Source organism: Thamnophis elegans, chromosome 3 (genome assembly GCF_009769535.1).
Source record: "Thamnophis elegans isolate rThaEle1 chromosome 3, rThaEle1.pri, whole genome shotgun sequence".
NCBI lineage: Eukaryota > Metazoa > Chordata > Lepidosauria > Squamata > Colubridae > Thamnophis > Thamnophis elegans.
In genome coordinates, this window is record NC_045543.1 from 93,235,504 (window position 1) to 93,250,908 (window position 15,405).

General features: G+C 36.2%; 1 protein-coding gene across 2 annotated transcripts in view; it reads right to left on the reverse strand.

The window, feature by feature from the left end:
* Window positions 1-15,405, reverse strand: part of SNX24 (sorting nexin 24) — a 74,566-nt gene that overhangs the window by 33,144 nt on the left and 26,017 nt on the right. For both annotated transcript variants that reach the window (XM_032213363.1, XM_032213364.1), the window contains exon 2: window positions 4,584-4,667. In XM_032213363.1, coding sequence (XP_032069254.1) covers window positions 4,584-4,667 — 84 coding nt within the window. The remainder of the gene's footprint in view (window positions 1-4,583; window positions 4,668-15,405) is intronic.

The window sequence follows — 15,405 nt, forward strand, 5'->3', positions numbered from 1 at the left end:
AATTGATACAGATTACTGAGACAAAAAATATTAATCTCAAAACAAAAGAAAGACACCTTTAAAGAACATGCTATATATTCTTACTTTTCAACTTTTCAACTGGGTAGTATTCAAATTTATATTTTTGTAGCAAAGGATAAGCAAGGGATGGGAAATGTATGATGTGTGTCAATGGTAACATGCTACAACATCTTGGGTGACATGCCAGTATTCACCACTATGCAACAATTACTTTAAAGCACATCCCATTCTTGTGTGATTTTCAGAGGCTGTGGATGGCTTGTGATCTTGTGCAACCTCTGGATCTCAAGGAAGTAGGCCATGTTCTTGCATGACCTCTGGAGCCCATGTAAATCCTGCAGGAATGGGGTGTGCTTTCGTGCAGTTTTGGATGCTGCGGAGGCTGTGAAAGGCAATTCTCCAAAACCACTTCAAAAACAAAAGCCTTGTATGTCCTGGAGCAGCCTTGTGAAGGTTGCAGGGGCCTGTTAACATAAAGAGAATACCACTTGAAAATAAGAGGCAAGCGGCAGAACCTGGAGAACAGTGGGCTGCAAGAAAATCACATATTATTGGGGAATGACACAGTGTGGGCTTTTTGAGTGGCACCAGTGGTGCTAGAGCTAAAGTTGAGGCCTGATATGCTGAAGCCCTTGAAGACTGAAGTCAAAGCCTCCTCTACTTTAGGCTCAGTCACAAAGTGCCACCGTTCTATGAGATCTAGATGACTGGGAGATAATTGTTTCTCATGTGTGTGTGTGTGTGTGTGTGTGTGTGTGTGTGTGTGTGTCACTTGCCAGCAGAATAAAGCTAGATATTTTCTGAATTTTTGAAATGCTAAGTCCAGAATGTTTACCATCACTGTGCTAGGACTATCAGATCTGGCTTACAAATATTTAGACAACTGGAAGACAGCCGCAAAGAAAAAAAAGAAAACGTTAATTCTTCATTGCCATCTAATAGTTGTCAATATTTTTATAGTCCTTATATAGTAGTCCTACTGTGCACCTCAAAGTGAAGTTGTGATTGACTTAAGTACGAAAGAATCTTCTACAACTACAAAACTATGGCTTTGTTTTGGCTGATTTATAGCCAGATTATTAAGTGAATATGAACCAATTCCTGTCCACAGTTTATGGTTTTAAACTGGGAAAGCAGGATATAAATATTAGCAAAATACTCCACTCTTCCAGTTACAATAGAATTCCCTATGCGACTAGACTTGAAATTTTGGACTTGCACAATCTGGAACTGAGCCGCCTGCAGTCGAATCTAAGCATAGTACACAAAATTGTCTGCTACAACATCTTGCCTGTCAATGACTTCTTCAGCTTCAACCACAATAATAAACGGGGAAATATAGATACAAATTCAAGGTAAACCACTTCAAACTTGATTGCAGAAAATATGACTTCAGCAACAGAATGGTCAACGCCTGCTCTACCCAACTCTGTTGTTACAACCTCAAACCCTCATAGCTTCAAACTCGAACTGCCTACCCTGGACCTCACCCCATTCTTAAGGGGTCTGTAAAGGGGTGTCTGTAAAGGGGGCACGCTTAAGCGCACCAGCGTCCCTGTCTTACTGTCCCCATTTATCTGTATTTACTTCCTTTGTTCCTGTTTAGGTTCATACCTATGCTTGTTATATTGTTATGTTATATGTTTGACGAATAAATAAATAATAATTAAAAATCAATTCCTCTACAAATATCTGTAAGGGATCTGGTGATTGTGACATATCTGGACAGTTGTGACTTTTATGTGCCCTTGGATACGTTACTTTTTTTTACTGTAGATGAGAGACCTATACTTCCTTTGTCTCATTAGCAAGAATAATACCTAGCTATCAGGATTCCAATAAAGGTTATGATTAACTTTGACATACAAAACAGGCTGCATTAAAAATAAAAAGTAAAGTAAAAAGAAAGATAATAAATATATTTTACCTATAGTTGAAAAAAGTAAAAGTGGTACTCTCTAGGTACTTTATCAGTTCAAAAATTGTGTGAAGGGGTGGAGATTGAAAGTCAAAACGACATTCAAACTCAAATTTGACTTTGACATGTAATGCCCACAGGAGTAGAGTAATTTACATTTCATCTTTCATCTTGACGAGATGTCATCTGACTAAAAGCTGTGTCAACAAATGTTTCAAGTCATGAGATTTGAATATCAAAGAAAAAAAGTCTACTGTTCAGGAAGGAATTCACAGATGCTGATTTACAGATGCTCATTTAAACCAGACTTCCATAATCTGGTGTTGTTCTACAACTACTATTTCTGATAGGCATGTAGAAAGCTCCAACATGATCCAGTGTTCTGATAACCTTAAGCAGATCTGAATTTGTAAAAGGTCATGACTGAGGCACAATCATAGCATAGTCAATCTATGGCTCTCTTTAAATATGGAAATTGGTGATTCATATAGGAAAAAACCTAGAATTTCCTGGCATGGATTTTAGTTCTTCTGGATTTTCACTTTAAATAGGATAGTAAATAAGCAATGCATTTCTCAAACCATAATGCTACAAATGCTGGACAAATCCAACATCATATATGACAGTGATTAAAATTAAAATAATTGAGTTAGATACAGTATATTTAACCTCACAACTTAGGCCAAGTCAGTATAACTACTTTATTATGCTTCCCTTCCATCCTACAGTCGATAGGAAATCTCATGACCTTAAATCTTGCTGCCATCATGTGCACCTTTTTCCCAGAATGGGTCTGTAATGTGCTTGACCATACTGTTTTAATGTATAACTTTCTAAAGGACAAGATTTAAGGCTGTCCATGTTACAGAGGTCAACCAGCTGACTAACTGACATAAAAAAAGAAAAGCTGTAGAAATTACAGTTGTGTTCTTCCTGGCAGCCAAGAGAGAAATGAGGAACAGATAAAAACAAGATCAAAGGGGGAAATTCCACAGAAAACCTGCAAAACAACTGGAGCCAAGAAACTGCTGGTATGGAACAGCTAATTCAGACATATCAGCATGCCCTGCATTTTCTGGGTACTATGTTGACTATGAGATATTAGGGAAAACACCTCTTTTGTTATGTAAAACTTTAAGCTGCGTCAGTTGCAAGAGAACATTGTAATGTAGGGAAAGGCATATAGACATGTCCTCGGAAATCAGGTACATTCATTTATTAAGTTTAAGGTAGTGAGTCATCACTGCATCAGGGCCAGCAGGCAGTGTGGATTTTCCCTCAGGTAGGATTAAACACTGTTCAAAAAGGTGAATTAGCAGCAAGCCAAATTAGATAAGCAGAAATAAAACCTTATGGGCAGAACTTCGATATAGCCTAGAAAAACTGGCTATGATCAGTCAGCATAAAGCCGTGGATGCTGAAGAAGAGAGGAGGGGATTAAAATGAAGTATACCTAAACTACAGTGTTTTGCTGCACATCCCACTTTGTAAAGCAATTCCTGAAAAATCTGAGGTTGTCATGTTGGCTACTGGAAGGAACTTCAAGTGGCTTGCTAAAGATCAATATCTCTATCCAGTATAGTTTGGAAAAGTGGCATGGCACCTGAGAGTAACTTTCACCCTCACCTAGCCTTCCCCTCTGGAAAAAATAGGTGGATAGATAATATTCAAAGGCATAGATAATCTTTCTGTGACTTGGATTTTCCTTCAAAAAGACTGGATAGAGGGAATTACCAACTCCCACTTACTTAAATTTGTATTTTTTTTCTTTTCTGTCTGTTGCCCCTTGAGGCTTTGATCATCCAGTAGTAATGAAAGCAGAGAATTAACCCCAAAAAGAAAGGTAGTAAAAAAAGACAAAGTCAGTCAAAAAAATATTCCTTTGCCTAAATTTAGCCTACTTTTGATTGAGGGACTACTGAATTTTATCTGGGCCAGTGGGATGCTATATAGACATAGTAGTATGCCATGCTTGATCAGAAGAGAGTGGAACACCTTATTTTCTTTGTACCTGTTAGGAATATAATCTAACGGTTGTGTTGGCAATATATAAATCATGTAACAATGCTGTACCTGTTTCTTTAAATCATGCTGTAAATGTGATTGGTTGCTGTTTCCTCAATTGGCCATAAGATGGAACCAGAATCACTGTTAGATGCTGATCTGATCCCGGTGTTTGGAAGCTGGCTGTTAGAAGTGCCGTATAGTGATCAGCGTGAGCTATTGTATGTTTTGCAACTGCTAGCAAACTTTGTGTATCAGACTGTTCGTATGATTATGGACTATGTTATTTGGATTATCCCTTAACTGAAGACGTTGATGACTGACTGTCTTAACCTTGTATGACTTGGACTGTTTGATGGACTCTGATACCTCTATTTCCATGAAAGCAAAAGCCTATTTAAAATATAGTGTTTCTGTATGCTAGTTTGTGTGTTCTCCAACAACACTCTCACAACGGGGAGTTTACCTAATACTACCTACTTACTACCTACCTACTTACCTTTAATTGTTTGAAAATGGACAGTAAGGTAAAGTATAAGCTTTCTTAACATATTCAGAAATCAAGTGCAGTCGCTATTTGGGAATGAATGGAAATGGGTTACAGACAGTATTACTTGAACAATTTGCACAGTATACTTACTTTTTTATGGAGAGCATGAAATTCACTATATCTTTTTTCAACAAAATGCTTTCTTCCATTCATTAGTACTTCGATCTTAAAGACCTGTGAAAATAAAAGATTACTTTTATGTATTTCCTGATATGTTTGTTTTGTGATCGATTTCTTTGCTTTAATTACTGTAGCCAATCTTTTCTACCTCTCAAAACCCCATGACACTCAGGAGATACCAGGATGCAACATTGATTAACGAGCACTCCGATGCCTTTTAACCAAGTGTTTCTTTAAATCCATCTAAGGATTAAAACGTCTAGTGCCTTAAAAAGTCTATTTTGTTCCAGTCCTCTTATTCCTAGACATTATCTGCATTTTGCAACTGGATATTTTATCCCACAGTGACGGAATTTTATTTTAAAAATGCAAAATAAGTGAGAAGCATTTGTGCTTCTCTGGTCATGTAATATACACAGTACGTTCACAACATACAGTGATAGGTATCCCATAAGCTATTCTACTTTTTGGCATCTTTACTGCATGAGATATAAATACGAGTACTACATTATAGGTTAATTTATGCCCTAACCTATATACTCTTGTTTAGTCCCAGCTGGACCTTTTTTTAGTGTTTAAACTACTTTAAAAAATGTGGTGCTGACTTGTTTTCTTAGCATGATGAGTATGACAGCTTTGGATGCTGTCTGTACAAGGTTGAAAGGCCAGATGAAGCAGCTCTGTAGATCCACTAATTAGTAGCCACTAACATGACATTTTCTTGATTTCCAGGTCACTAGGTCAAATCTTTAGGGCAGGTGACAAGAAATATCTCACAATGCTCATGAAAACACAACCTAGTGAAACCAAGATCAGAAAATTGCATAATAAAACAATCTATTTACAATCAGTAAATATTCTTACTTTCAGAAAAAAAATAGATTGAGAGAGTGAATAATAGATACAGGTGATTTCTAAGTCTGAAACTGTGTTAAGCATATTTTTTCCCCCCCAAAATGAATTTGTGGAAAAATGTTAGATAGGAAATTTTCCCAAAAAGAGAACTATGTAACTTTGTCTGTTATAATTATCTAGGCATTTTGTGGATAAAAATCACATTTACTTGGACATGGAAGCCAAGTGAGAGATTGACAGCCAATAACCTGCAACTTAGAATGTATTCAAGCTTGTTGTCTCAAGGAAATAGACAAGACTTTCCTCAAGGTTGCCTCTATCATTTGTGGATTTGATCCTTGTTCTGCATGACTAATATTTCTAACACAATTTCTATAATGAGATAGGGAACAACTGCAGAAAAAGCATCTCTGTAACTTCAAGCACTTTTGAAAGAATGAATTTTGGTGAAACAACTTATGTGAAAATTTGCAACTGTATTTTTTCTCTAAATCATGTCATATCTATAGCAAATTAGGTTTATACAATACACTAAGCCAGGGGTCGGCAACCTTAAACACTCAAAGAGCCACCAAGGTCCTAATTGGAAGCCCCTGTTCAATTCTGGAACCAACCGGAAGTCCAGTTTCCCCACCATAGCAGCATCCTTTTTCTTCTACCTGTCCTAACCAAAAGCACTATCAATATGGATTTCCATATTGTATGTATGGTCTGAAGCTTCTGTATGTCAGGGATTGTTTTCCAGAAATACTGGCTTAAATACCCATATGCTATTAAACTCTGTATCTGGGGTATTTTACTTTTCAAAATCCCCTTTTCATAATTCTAAATTAATTGCATTCAGCTTGTAGACTTCATATAAAATATATAAACAGACATAATGTAGTTTATCTGGCTTTGGTTTAATGTGTTATATGAATCTAGTAATCATAATTAGTTCACTATAAATTATAATTTAGTATGTTGTATTCAAACTGAGTCAATTGTGGTTTCTTTAAAAACCCAGCAGTAAAACAAGGTATGGTTTAGTATGCTTTATGAACATTGCTTCTCTTAACTGTACAGATTATCAATCAGCAACAATACAATTTGTTTTTCAACAGATCAATAGATCTTTATTGCAATATTATCATTGTAATTCTTCAGATTTGTGTTATGCTTGCTAAGACCAATTAAAATTAGCTTTAGGATATTTAAAATTCTTAAAATACGAGTCTTACTGAAAACTGCATATTTCAAGAGTTTTAGAGTGTGCCACATGACAAATGCAAACATCAAACCAAAGCATGTTCAGACATCAGACATGATTATTTATGTATTTATGATATTCATACATTTTCTGAACCAAAATGAAAATTGGTTTGTTCCTTGCATGTTCATTATCGTATCTGATAAAAAGACACTGTTCATGTAGCAATGCACAAAGACTAAGAATTACCCATAACCATTTCCATTTTACAATTTTTGAACAAAAAATTTTAATATATGGATTTAATATGCATCCTCATTTAAAGTAATAACTTGAGAATTGGGACAGATTTGGTTCACACAATGCACCAAGTTCTTACAGAATAAACTACATTTGGTTAAGTTCTCAGAATGCATTAAGCCAACATTTAAAGAAGCCAGTTTATATGTTTCTTGTGTTATTTTCAATCTTTCAATGTTAGGAAGGAGTGAAATATTTTCCCACTGTACCAAAGCTATTTTTTCTCCTCCTTAAATCTGCTTTTTATAACTTTTCTTCCCAAGAAAAAAAAATCACAGCTTGTGGCAGAACTTTCATACAGATCATAGCAAAGAAAATCTATTAACAACAAACACATACAAATCTATCTTTCAAACCACATTCATTTCCTTCTCCATCAATGTGTGCAACCTTAAAGTTGGGGGAATGGGGATTGATGATGAGTATGCACACATTTAACCCATTATATAATTTGGCTCTTTTAGCAAGGAATATAGAACTTCAATTATTACATTCTGCCTTTCAAAGGTATAATTCATAAATGAAGCAGATAAAACAGATTATATTTATAACCGCTTGGCAGTCAAAATGAATATTCTTTCTCTTTCACCACAATAAAAGTGCATTTAGTTCTCAACAATTTTCTCCTACATTGAGCCAATAGTTGATAGGGAAAACAATTACCCATTTAACTCATATAAATTAAGAACAGACCGTGTTTGAAGACTTACACTTTTCTCATATTAATGTGCCTAAAATAGGACATTTTATCTCATAACTATCAAAAGATGGAGAAATACTTAAACCTATTAAATTAAAGTCATATTTGAAAAATTCTTTGTGAGAAATCATAGCAAAGGTTTTTTTTATAGATTTCAGTAAATATATTTAACAGATGTCTTCATTTAAAGTGAATATTTAACACAGAATAGTAAATCATTGTCTGATTATCCATTATAATAAATGCATTACAAACTATTATGATAAATACACTATAAACCATAGCAAATTTGGAAAGCAATCTATCTCCCAATACTATAGTATAAAGCAATATTCCCAATTGTTAAGGTCTTATTGGGAGTTAAGGCCAAGGGAAGAAGAAGAAGATCACCTTAACTAGGATTTAGTGCTAAACGGATGAACTATATACTGGGGAAAACTACAGGCTTTTATTAAAGATGTCTATGTATGGGGATTCCAGAGTGTCAAAATAAGAAGAACTGAAGGGAAATACTAGGTGTGCGGTTATGAAGTATGCTGAAATTCTTCAATATATATTTACCTTCCATATATAGTACAAATATACTGAAAAATTTAAAAAACAAAAATTGTATTTCAAACTCAAATAAAAAGAACCCCCAAAAACATTATCAGTAGAGGTGTAGTGTACCAAGCAGTTAGTTCCCTGCAAATTAACGTTACTTGGCTGAATACCAATGAAGTTAATCTGCATTTTTATTGGCCACCTGTATCCATTGCCTAACATCACAACTAATTCCCTTTAGACCAAAATTTCTCATGGACACTTAGACAGTGCTCTAGCCCAACACATTTTATATAATAAAAACTGAAGAAACATAGCACAATGTAGCTAAATGATTGGAGGCAAGCAAGCCATTTTAAGTAAGTTGAACTTACTTAAACAAAAACGGATACCGCTGTTTTGTACCATAACAAATACATACTGCCAAATACAACAGAAATATGCTTACTGTATATACTCGAGTATAAGCCTAGTTTTTCAGCCCACTTTTTGGGCTGAAAAAAGCCGCCTCGGCTTATACTCGAGTCAGTGAAAAATTTGCCCGAAATGGAGGAGAAAAAGGGGCGGGGCCATGCCGCTGGGTGACACTCGTGAATGGCCCAGTGCCCCTGTGAGTTTCCCCTCCCTCTGTGTCAGTTTGCCGCGCAGCGCGCACCGCACCATCCCCCCTCCTCACGTTCTAATGTAATGCAGGGCTGTCTTACGATTCCCCTTCCTCCCCCTCCTGCCGCTCTGCAACGATGTCCCACCTCCTCCTTGTTATGGCAAGCAGCCACATAGCGATGTCCCACCTCCTCTGGTACAGTGATCCAATGATAGGAATCACTGTGCCGTGTGTCATAGGAGGCGGGACATCGCTCCCGCGGCTGCACGGGACATCATCATCACAGCGGGACATCAGCATCATGAGGTGAGTGAAGTATTTCATTGAATACACCGCTAGTTTACTGTTTTTCTTTGAAATAAATATTCAAAAACATTATTGGTATCTATTTTGATTTTTGAAATTTACCGGTAGCTGCTGCATTTCCCACCCTAGGCTTATACTCGAGTCAATAACTTTTCCAGTTTTTTGTGGTAAAATTAGGTGCCTCGGCTTATATTCGGGTCGGCCTATACTCGAGTATATACGGTAGTTTTTTTTTAAGTTTGTGAATACTGAAATATCTTAGCATAGAAGTACTCATCAATAGAGAAGGCATCCAATAAATAAAATTATATTTTTATCAAGTTATAAATAAGAAAAATTTGGTACTACTGGATCCATTCCAGTAGAAAATCATAGTACAGTTTTGATCAACTGCACAAGCTAGATTCACGGTGGCTACATTCTAGTGACCAAATTGACCACTATCTGGGTTTAAATAATACACCAAATGATAAGTTGACCAAATGCCCTGGATCACACAATACTTAAGGCCGCAAAACCCTAACTAGAATTAAATTTAACCATGTTTGATATATTATGTTCATGCCCTTAGATGATTGAATTCATACGTTGTATACCCCCAGCCACACTTTTCACATGGCTTATTCATACTTAATATTTGGGTTTATATAGTTCACTGAGCCGTATCATTGGCACCGTGGATCCCTCTTGCAGATATCCTTATATCGCAGCTGTAATCTCTGTCTGGGACGCTTTCCCTGCACTAATTCTCCATACAGGAGATTTTTCAGAATCCGACCATCAGCCATTCTCACGACATGCCCAAGCCAGCATAGACATCACTGTTTCAATAGTGTATACATGCTAGAAATTCCCGCACGTTCCAAGACTGCGCTATTTGGAACTTTGTCATGCCTGGTGATGCCAAGAATACGTTGGAGACAGCGCATATGAAAAGTGTTCAACTTTCAGTCCTGCTGTATGTAAAGGGTTCAAGACTCACTGCAGTACAAGAGTGTGTTCAGGACGAAGGCTCTATAGACCTGGATCTTTGCATGTTCCGTCAGCTTCTTATTAAGCCATAGTCTTTTAAGTCTGGAAGATGTGGTGGCCACTTTACCAATGCATTTATCCAGCTCAGTATCTAAAGAGAAAGTGTTGGAGATAGTTGCACTGAGGGACACAAAGTCATGGACGACGTCCAGTTCTTGTGCAGAGATTGTAATACAGGGAGGCGAATCCACGTCCTGACCCATGACTTGTGTTTTTTTCAGGCTGATTGTTAGTCCAAAGTCTTGGCAGGCTTTGTTAAAACAGTCCATAAGTTATTGAAGTTCTTCGGCAGAGTGAGATTAACTGAGCCATAATAACTCTATTATTTTGTTATTTCAAACTTCTAGTTTACAAATGGGCATTGGTGCATATAAAATCATTTATATTTGACAAGTACAATGTGACAAATGGTCTGAATAACAGTACTGTACCAATTTAATTTTAGCTTGAATTAAGCAAAATATTAAATACAAAACCTCTGGCACTGCATTCAAAGCAGGAGAAAATCAGCTTGTGTGAGGATATCTTTAATGTTTGTATATCATTTAGAATCACTGTTGTGAGATGGAAAGGAGTCTCTGTGGATGTTTACTCTGCTAATAGATGAGCACCACACCCGACAATAGGGTGTGGTGCTCATCTCCTTTCAAGAGCTATTGAGTCAGCATTGTCTGAAGATGTTTCTGGGTCATGTGGCCAGCATGATGCCACAGAGCACTGTTATCTTCCCTTTAAGTGGTACATATTTATCTACGTGCATTGCATGCTTTTTAACTCTCAGAAACTAACGTATTTTTCGGACTATAATAAGATGCACTGGTGTATAAGACGCACCAAGATTTTGAAGAGGTAAGTACGAAAAAAAGTGTTTGTCTTTTCCGGCCCCCAGCAGCACTCTAAAGGCATCAGCAGGGCTGGGGGAAGGCAAAAAATTTTTTTCTTCCCCCAGCCCTGCTGAAGCCTGCAGAGTGCTTCTGGGGGGTGCAGGAAGGCAAAACCACCCCCATTTTGGTGGAAAATGGCTTCAGGAGGCAAAAATGGCTGTATTCAGTGTATAAGATGCGCCAACATTTCCACGCTCTTTTAGGGGGGGAAGGTGTGTCTTATACTCTGAAAAATATGGTAGGTGAAGATGGAGTTCATTTCATGACACAATGGGCTATAGGCTTTCTAGCTGACAAGTCCAGCATCTTAACTGCTGAACCTGTGCACCTGCCCTTGTGAGGTGGGTGGCTCTATAAATTATGTGAAATAATGTTTTATTTAACTTTTTATTCACAGTTTTCCTATTTTTAACAATCTGAATTATGCCGTTTATTCATATGAGGTACAAATACAACACAAATTCATTATATATGAAATACTGTTGGATTCAATGAAATAGGAGAGACGTGAGAAACATGACAATATTGATACATTTTGCCCACCTGCCCAACTATTCTAATGGTCATTCAAGCAGCTAGATATTCATTTTCTACTGTTTCTGTTTCTCACATATTTAGTCACTTCAAGTCCAAAGGTTCTAAAATGTCATCCTATTGCAGTTCTCCAATTTAGCTACTATTTTGGAAGAAAAAAAGAAAGAAATGATACATATTGAGGAATTTGCCCTGCTGAAACTAAAAACATATATTTGTCCCCATTTCATTCTAATTCAAGCCAAAGAGTTTTTTTGAGGAGAAAGGGAGGATGACTACATGTTTATTTGCAGAACGATATTACTACTCTATTGAATATAATATATATTATGTAATACTAAATACAGATTTTATAATGTAATCAAGCAACATATTTTTAAAATTGCCACTCTAAGTATTTACTTAATAGTAATTAATTTATATTACTTCATTGTTTTTTTTCTGTGCAAGTTTTTTTTAATGAAACATCAATACAAGGGAAAGGTAAAACATATATTAAAGATTTAAACATTTTACCTGCATTTCTAAGAGTCTTCCAAACAGAATCCATAGTAGCAAAATGCTTATTCAAATACACAGAGATGCGTATTTTTCAGACCACCATAAACTGATGGATAGTATGTCCATCTGTAACTCTATAGTGTTAATTTTTTTGTAGCTATAAATACGTGCAATATCCATTTTTATTGTCCTCATAAGAGTTTCCAAACTGTTGGAATATCATGGAAAGCAACAAAAGCATCCCCAAATATAATGAAAGTTCAAGAACAAAATTAATATGTGAAACAATTTTTATCCAGAAAAGGAATTATTATAGTACAAAATAAATCTGCATTTTGAGGACTACCTCTCCAACTTTTAGGTGGACCCATCAATAACTCTTAAAAAAACCCATATAATGTCCAATGCATACAAAACAATATTCTTTGAATTAATTAGCAAAATAACATAGATGCTCAAATGGCATTCCATTGATTTATACACAGCATTCTAATTCTTTATCCCATGCCTCTCTCCTTGCTTTTGAATATCTAATTTTTCATTTCTAATTTAAAGACACAGTCTCTTCATTAACACAATTTCTTGTTTTGTAACATGTCAAACAGAAAATCCTGCAATAATTCCCACCTCACAAAGATTTAAATGACTTCATCCAAATTGGAATTGTATCAGCTTTTCAAGACAGCAATTTACATGAAATCTTGTATAGTTTCTCTGTTGGTATAAAATGTAGATGCCACTGCACATCAGGCCTGTATTTGACTCTTTGTGTGGACAGTCCAAAACAGTTTTCCTGATCTGTTTCAACTTGAAATGTTGTCAATATATGGATTGCCTTGCTTTCTAATTCAGTGAAAAATCTAGTTTTCCATTAGTCTCTGCCTTTCTAATTTTCAATACAGCTTTACTAAATGTAATTATTAAAGGCAGATTCAAGAAAGCAATTACTGAGCTACTGGTTTGTATCTCTGAAGTCTTAATAAGAAGTAAACCACAAAAGTGCCAGGATTGCTTAAAATCAAATTCTCCACCATCATCATCCTCATAATCAGATATTTTACAAAATAGTTCTAAGTTCAGAGCTTCTTCTGAAACTTCCATTTTTCTTTGTCTGAGCTATTTTATTGGATAGAGTGCTTGCTGTTGGTGAAAAAGAAGGTCACGAATACAATCCTCTGAATGAGGCCTTTAATTTTTGTGTATCTTCAGGTACACAGTTGGGTTATTAGTGGCAATGTATTTATTTATATGGGATAACATGGGATTCAAAGAACTGGACAGTTAATTTATGCATCTATGTGTTAATGTAAAGCAGCTTTTTATACCCAGATGGTAATCTACCTTTGAGGCTAATTTGCTTTTGAAACTTGGAGATTTTTGAAAAGTAATGATTTCATGATTTCATGTGAAAATTTGGTTCTAGAGGAGGAAGAGGAAGGCAAATTACATAATCTACAAATTTAACACAATTCTTGAAAAAGCTTTAAAGCTTTCAAAAGTTTTAAGTAGATTTGGAAGTTACTTAAAAAGTTTTGCAACATTGCACATCAAGAGTTATCTTGCTCCAGATGCAGTGTTGGGAAAGATAGCTGTCAAGGATGTTTAAAACACACAAAACAGATTAGAGAACTTTAAGAAGATACTGCCTTCTCTGTTTCTACTTTAAAATGTATATTCCTTGCCATTAAAGTTAACAAACATTTCTCTCCCAGTCTGATGTTTCTACAGATATGTTGAATATGTATTCCTGAAAAAGTTTGACATTTTTTTGGTCAGATCTAAAGTAATTTTCTAGACCACATTTATACCACAAAGTTCTTTTTTTTTATAAAGTTCAGCAAATATTTCTGATCTCAATATATACAAGTAAAACACTTGGGGTTTTTGCCACACTATTTGCCCTTACTGCAATCTCTGCATACTTTAACATGCTCCTTAAGGGTCACAATCATATTTGAAATTGTATGAGAGGGGATGCAAATATGGCAGTAAATTGTGAAAATTAGCTAAGTTAGTATCTGTCATATGCAAAAAATTGAAAATAACTTGGTTAAGATAACTACATTTAGATAGGAATAACCATTGTGTCAAATTAATGATACCATTACTGTGATTTCCCAAGAAATTTTGTTCTTTTTTTCACCATGCAAACATCAAAAATTGATAAGCAACACAAAATCTGGATGATTGTTTGTAAAACAGATATTCTGAGCTATTTTCTACAGGCTGGTAGAGTCTCAATTCTGTAGCCCGTTCTTTTATCAGCTAAGCAAGAAATCTTTAAACAAGAAACATTTTCTCTCACTTTAGTCCACTAAGGTACTCAGTTCCCTCAGTTTATTAAAATAGAATATTTGTGGAAAGAAGTTCTAAAAACATGTATTTGTATGTATTAGTTTGTCAAACATGTACAAGACAGCAGGTATAAATATAAATATGGATATGAACGAAAGATATTAATACAAATAGATGGGGCCAGTAGGATAGTGACGTTAAGCATGCTAGTGCACTTATGCATGCTCCCTTTACTTAGGAATGGGGTAAGATCCACGGTAGATCCACAGCTTTAAGGTTGAAGCTGTGAGGGTTAGAGAATGTAACAACTGAGTCAGGTAGAGCATTCCAGGCGTTGACCACTCTGTTGCGGAAGTCATATTTTCTGCAATCAAGTTTGGAGCGGTTTACTTTGAGTTTGTATCGATTGTTTACTTGTGTATTATTGAGGTTGAAGCTGAAGAAGTCATTGACAAGCAAGACGTTGTAGCAGACAATTTTGTGTATTGTGCTTACATCGTACCACAGGTGGCATAGTTCGAGATTGTCCAAGCCCAAAATTTCAAGTCTGGTGGCATAGGGAATTCTATTGTGAGTAGAAGAGTGGAGTACTCTTCTTGTGAAGTACCCCTGGACCAGCTCAATTGCATTAATGTCTGATATACAGTGTGGATTCAAGGCAGATGAGCTGTATTCCAGAACTGGTCTGGCAAAGGGTTTTGCATGCCCTAGTTAGCAATACAACATTACCAGAGAAGAAGCTTCTCAAAATTAGGTTAACAACTCTTAATGCCTTTTTTTGCAATGATGTTACAGTCGGCTCTGGGGCTTAGATCATTTAAGATGAGTACTCCTAGCAGTGGTGGGTTGCAGGCAGTTCGTACCGGTACAGGGGTACCAGTGCCTGCTGGGAGCACTGGGTACCGTTCCGGTATGGTGCTCTGGAGGGCCCAGCCACCCTCACCTGTATTTGAACTCTTTGATGCTTCTGCGCATGGAGCACATGGCACCTGTGCAATGTTCTGCCAAGCAGCGTGGCAGAAGCATCGCGGAGCATCACAGGAGGTAAG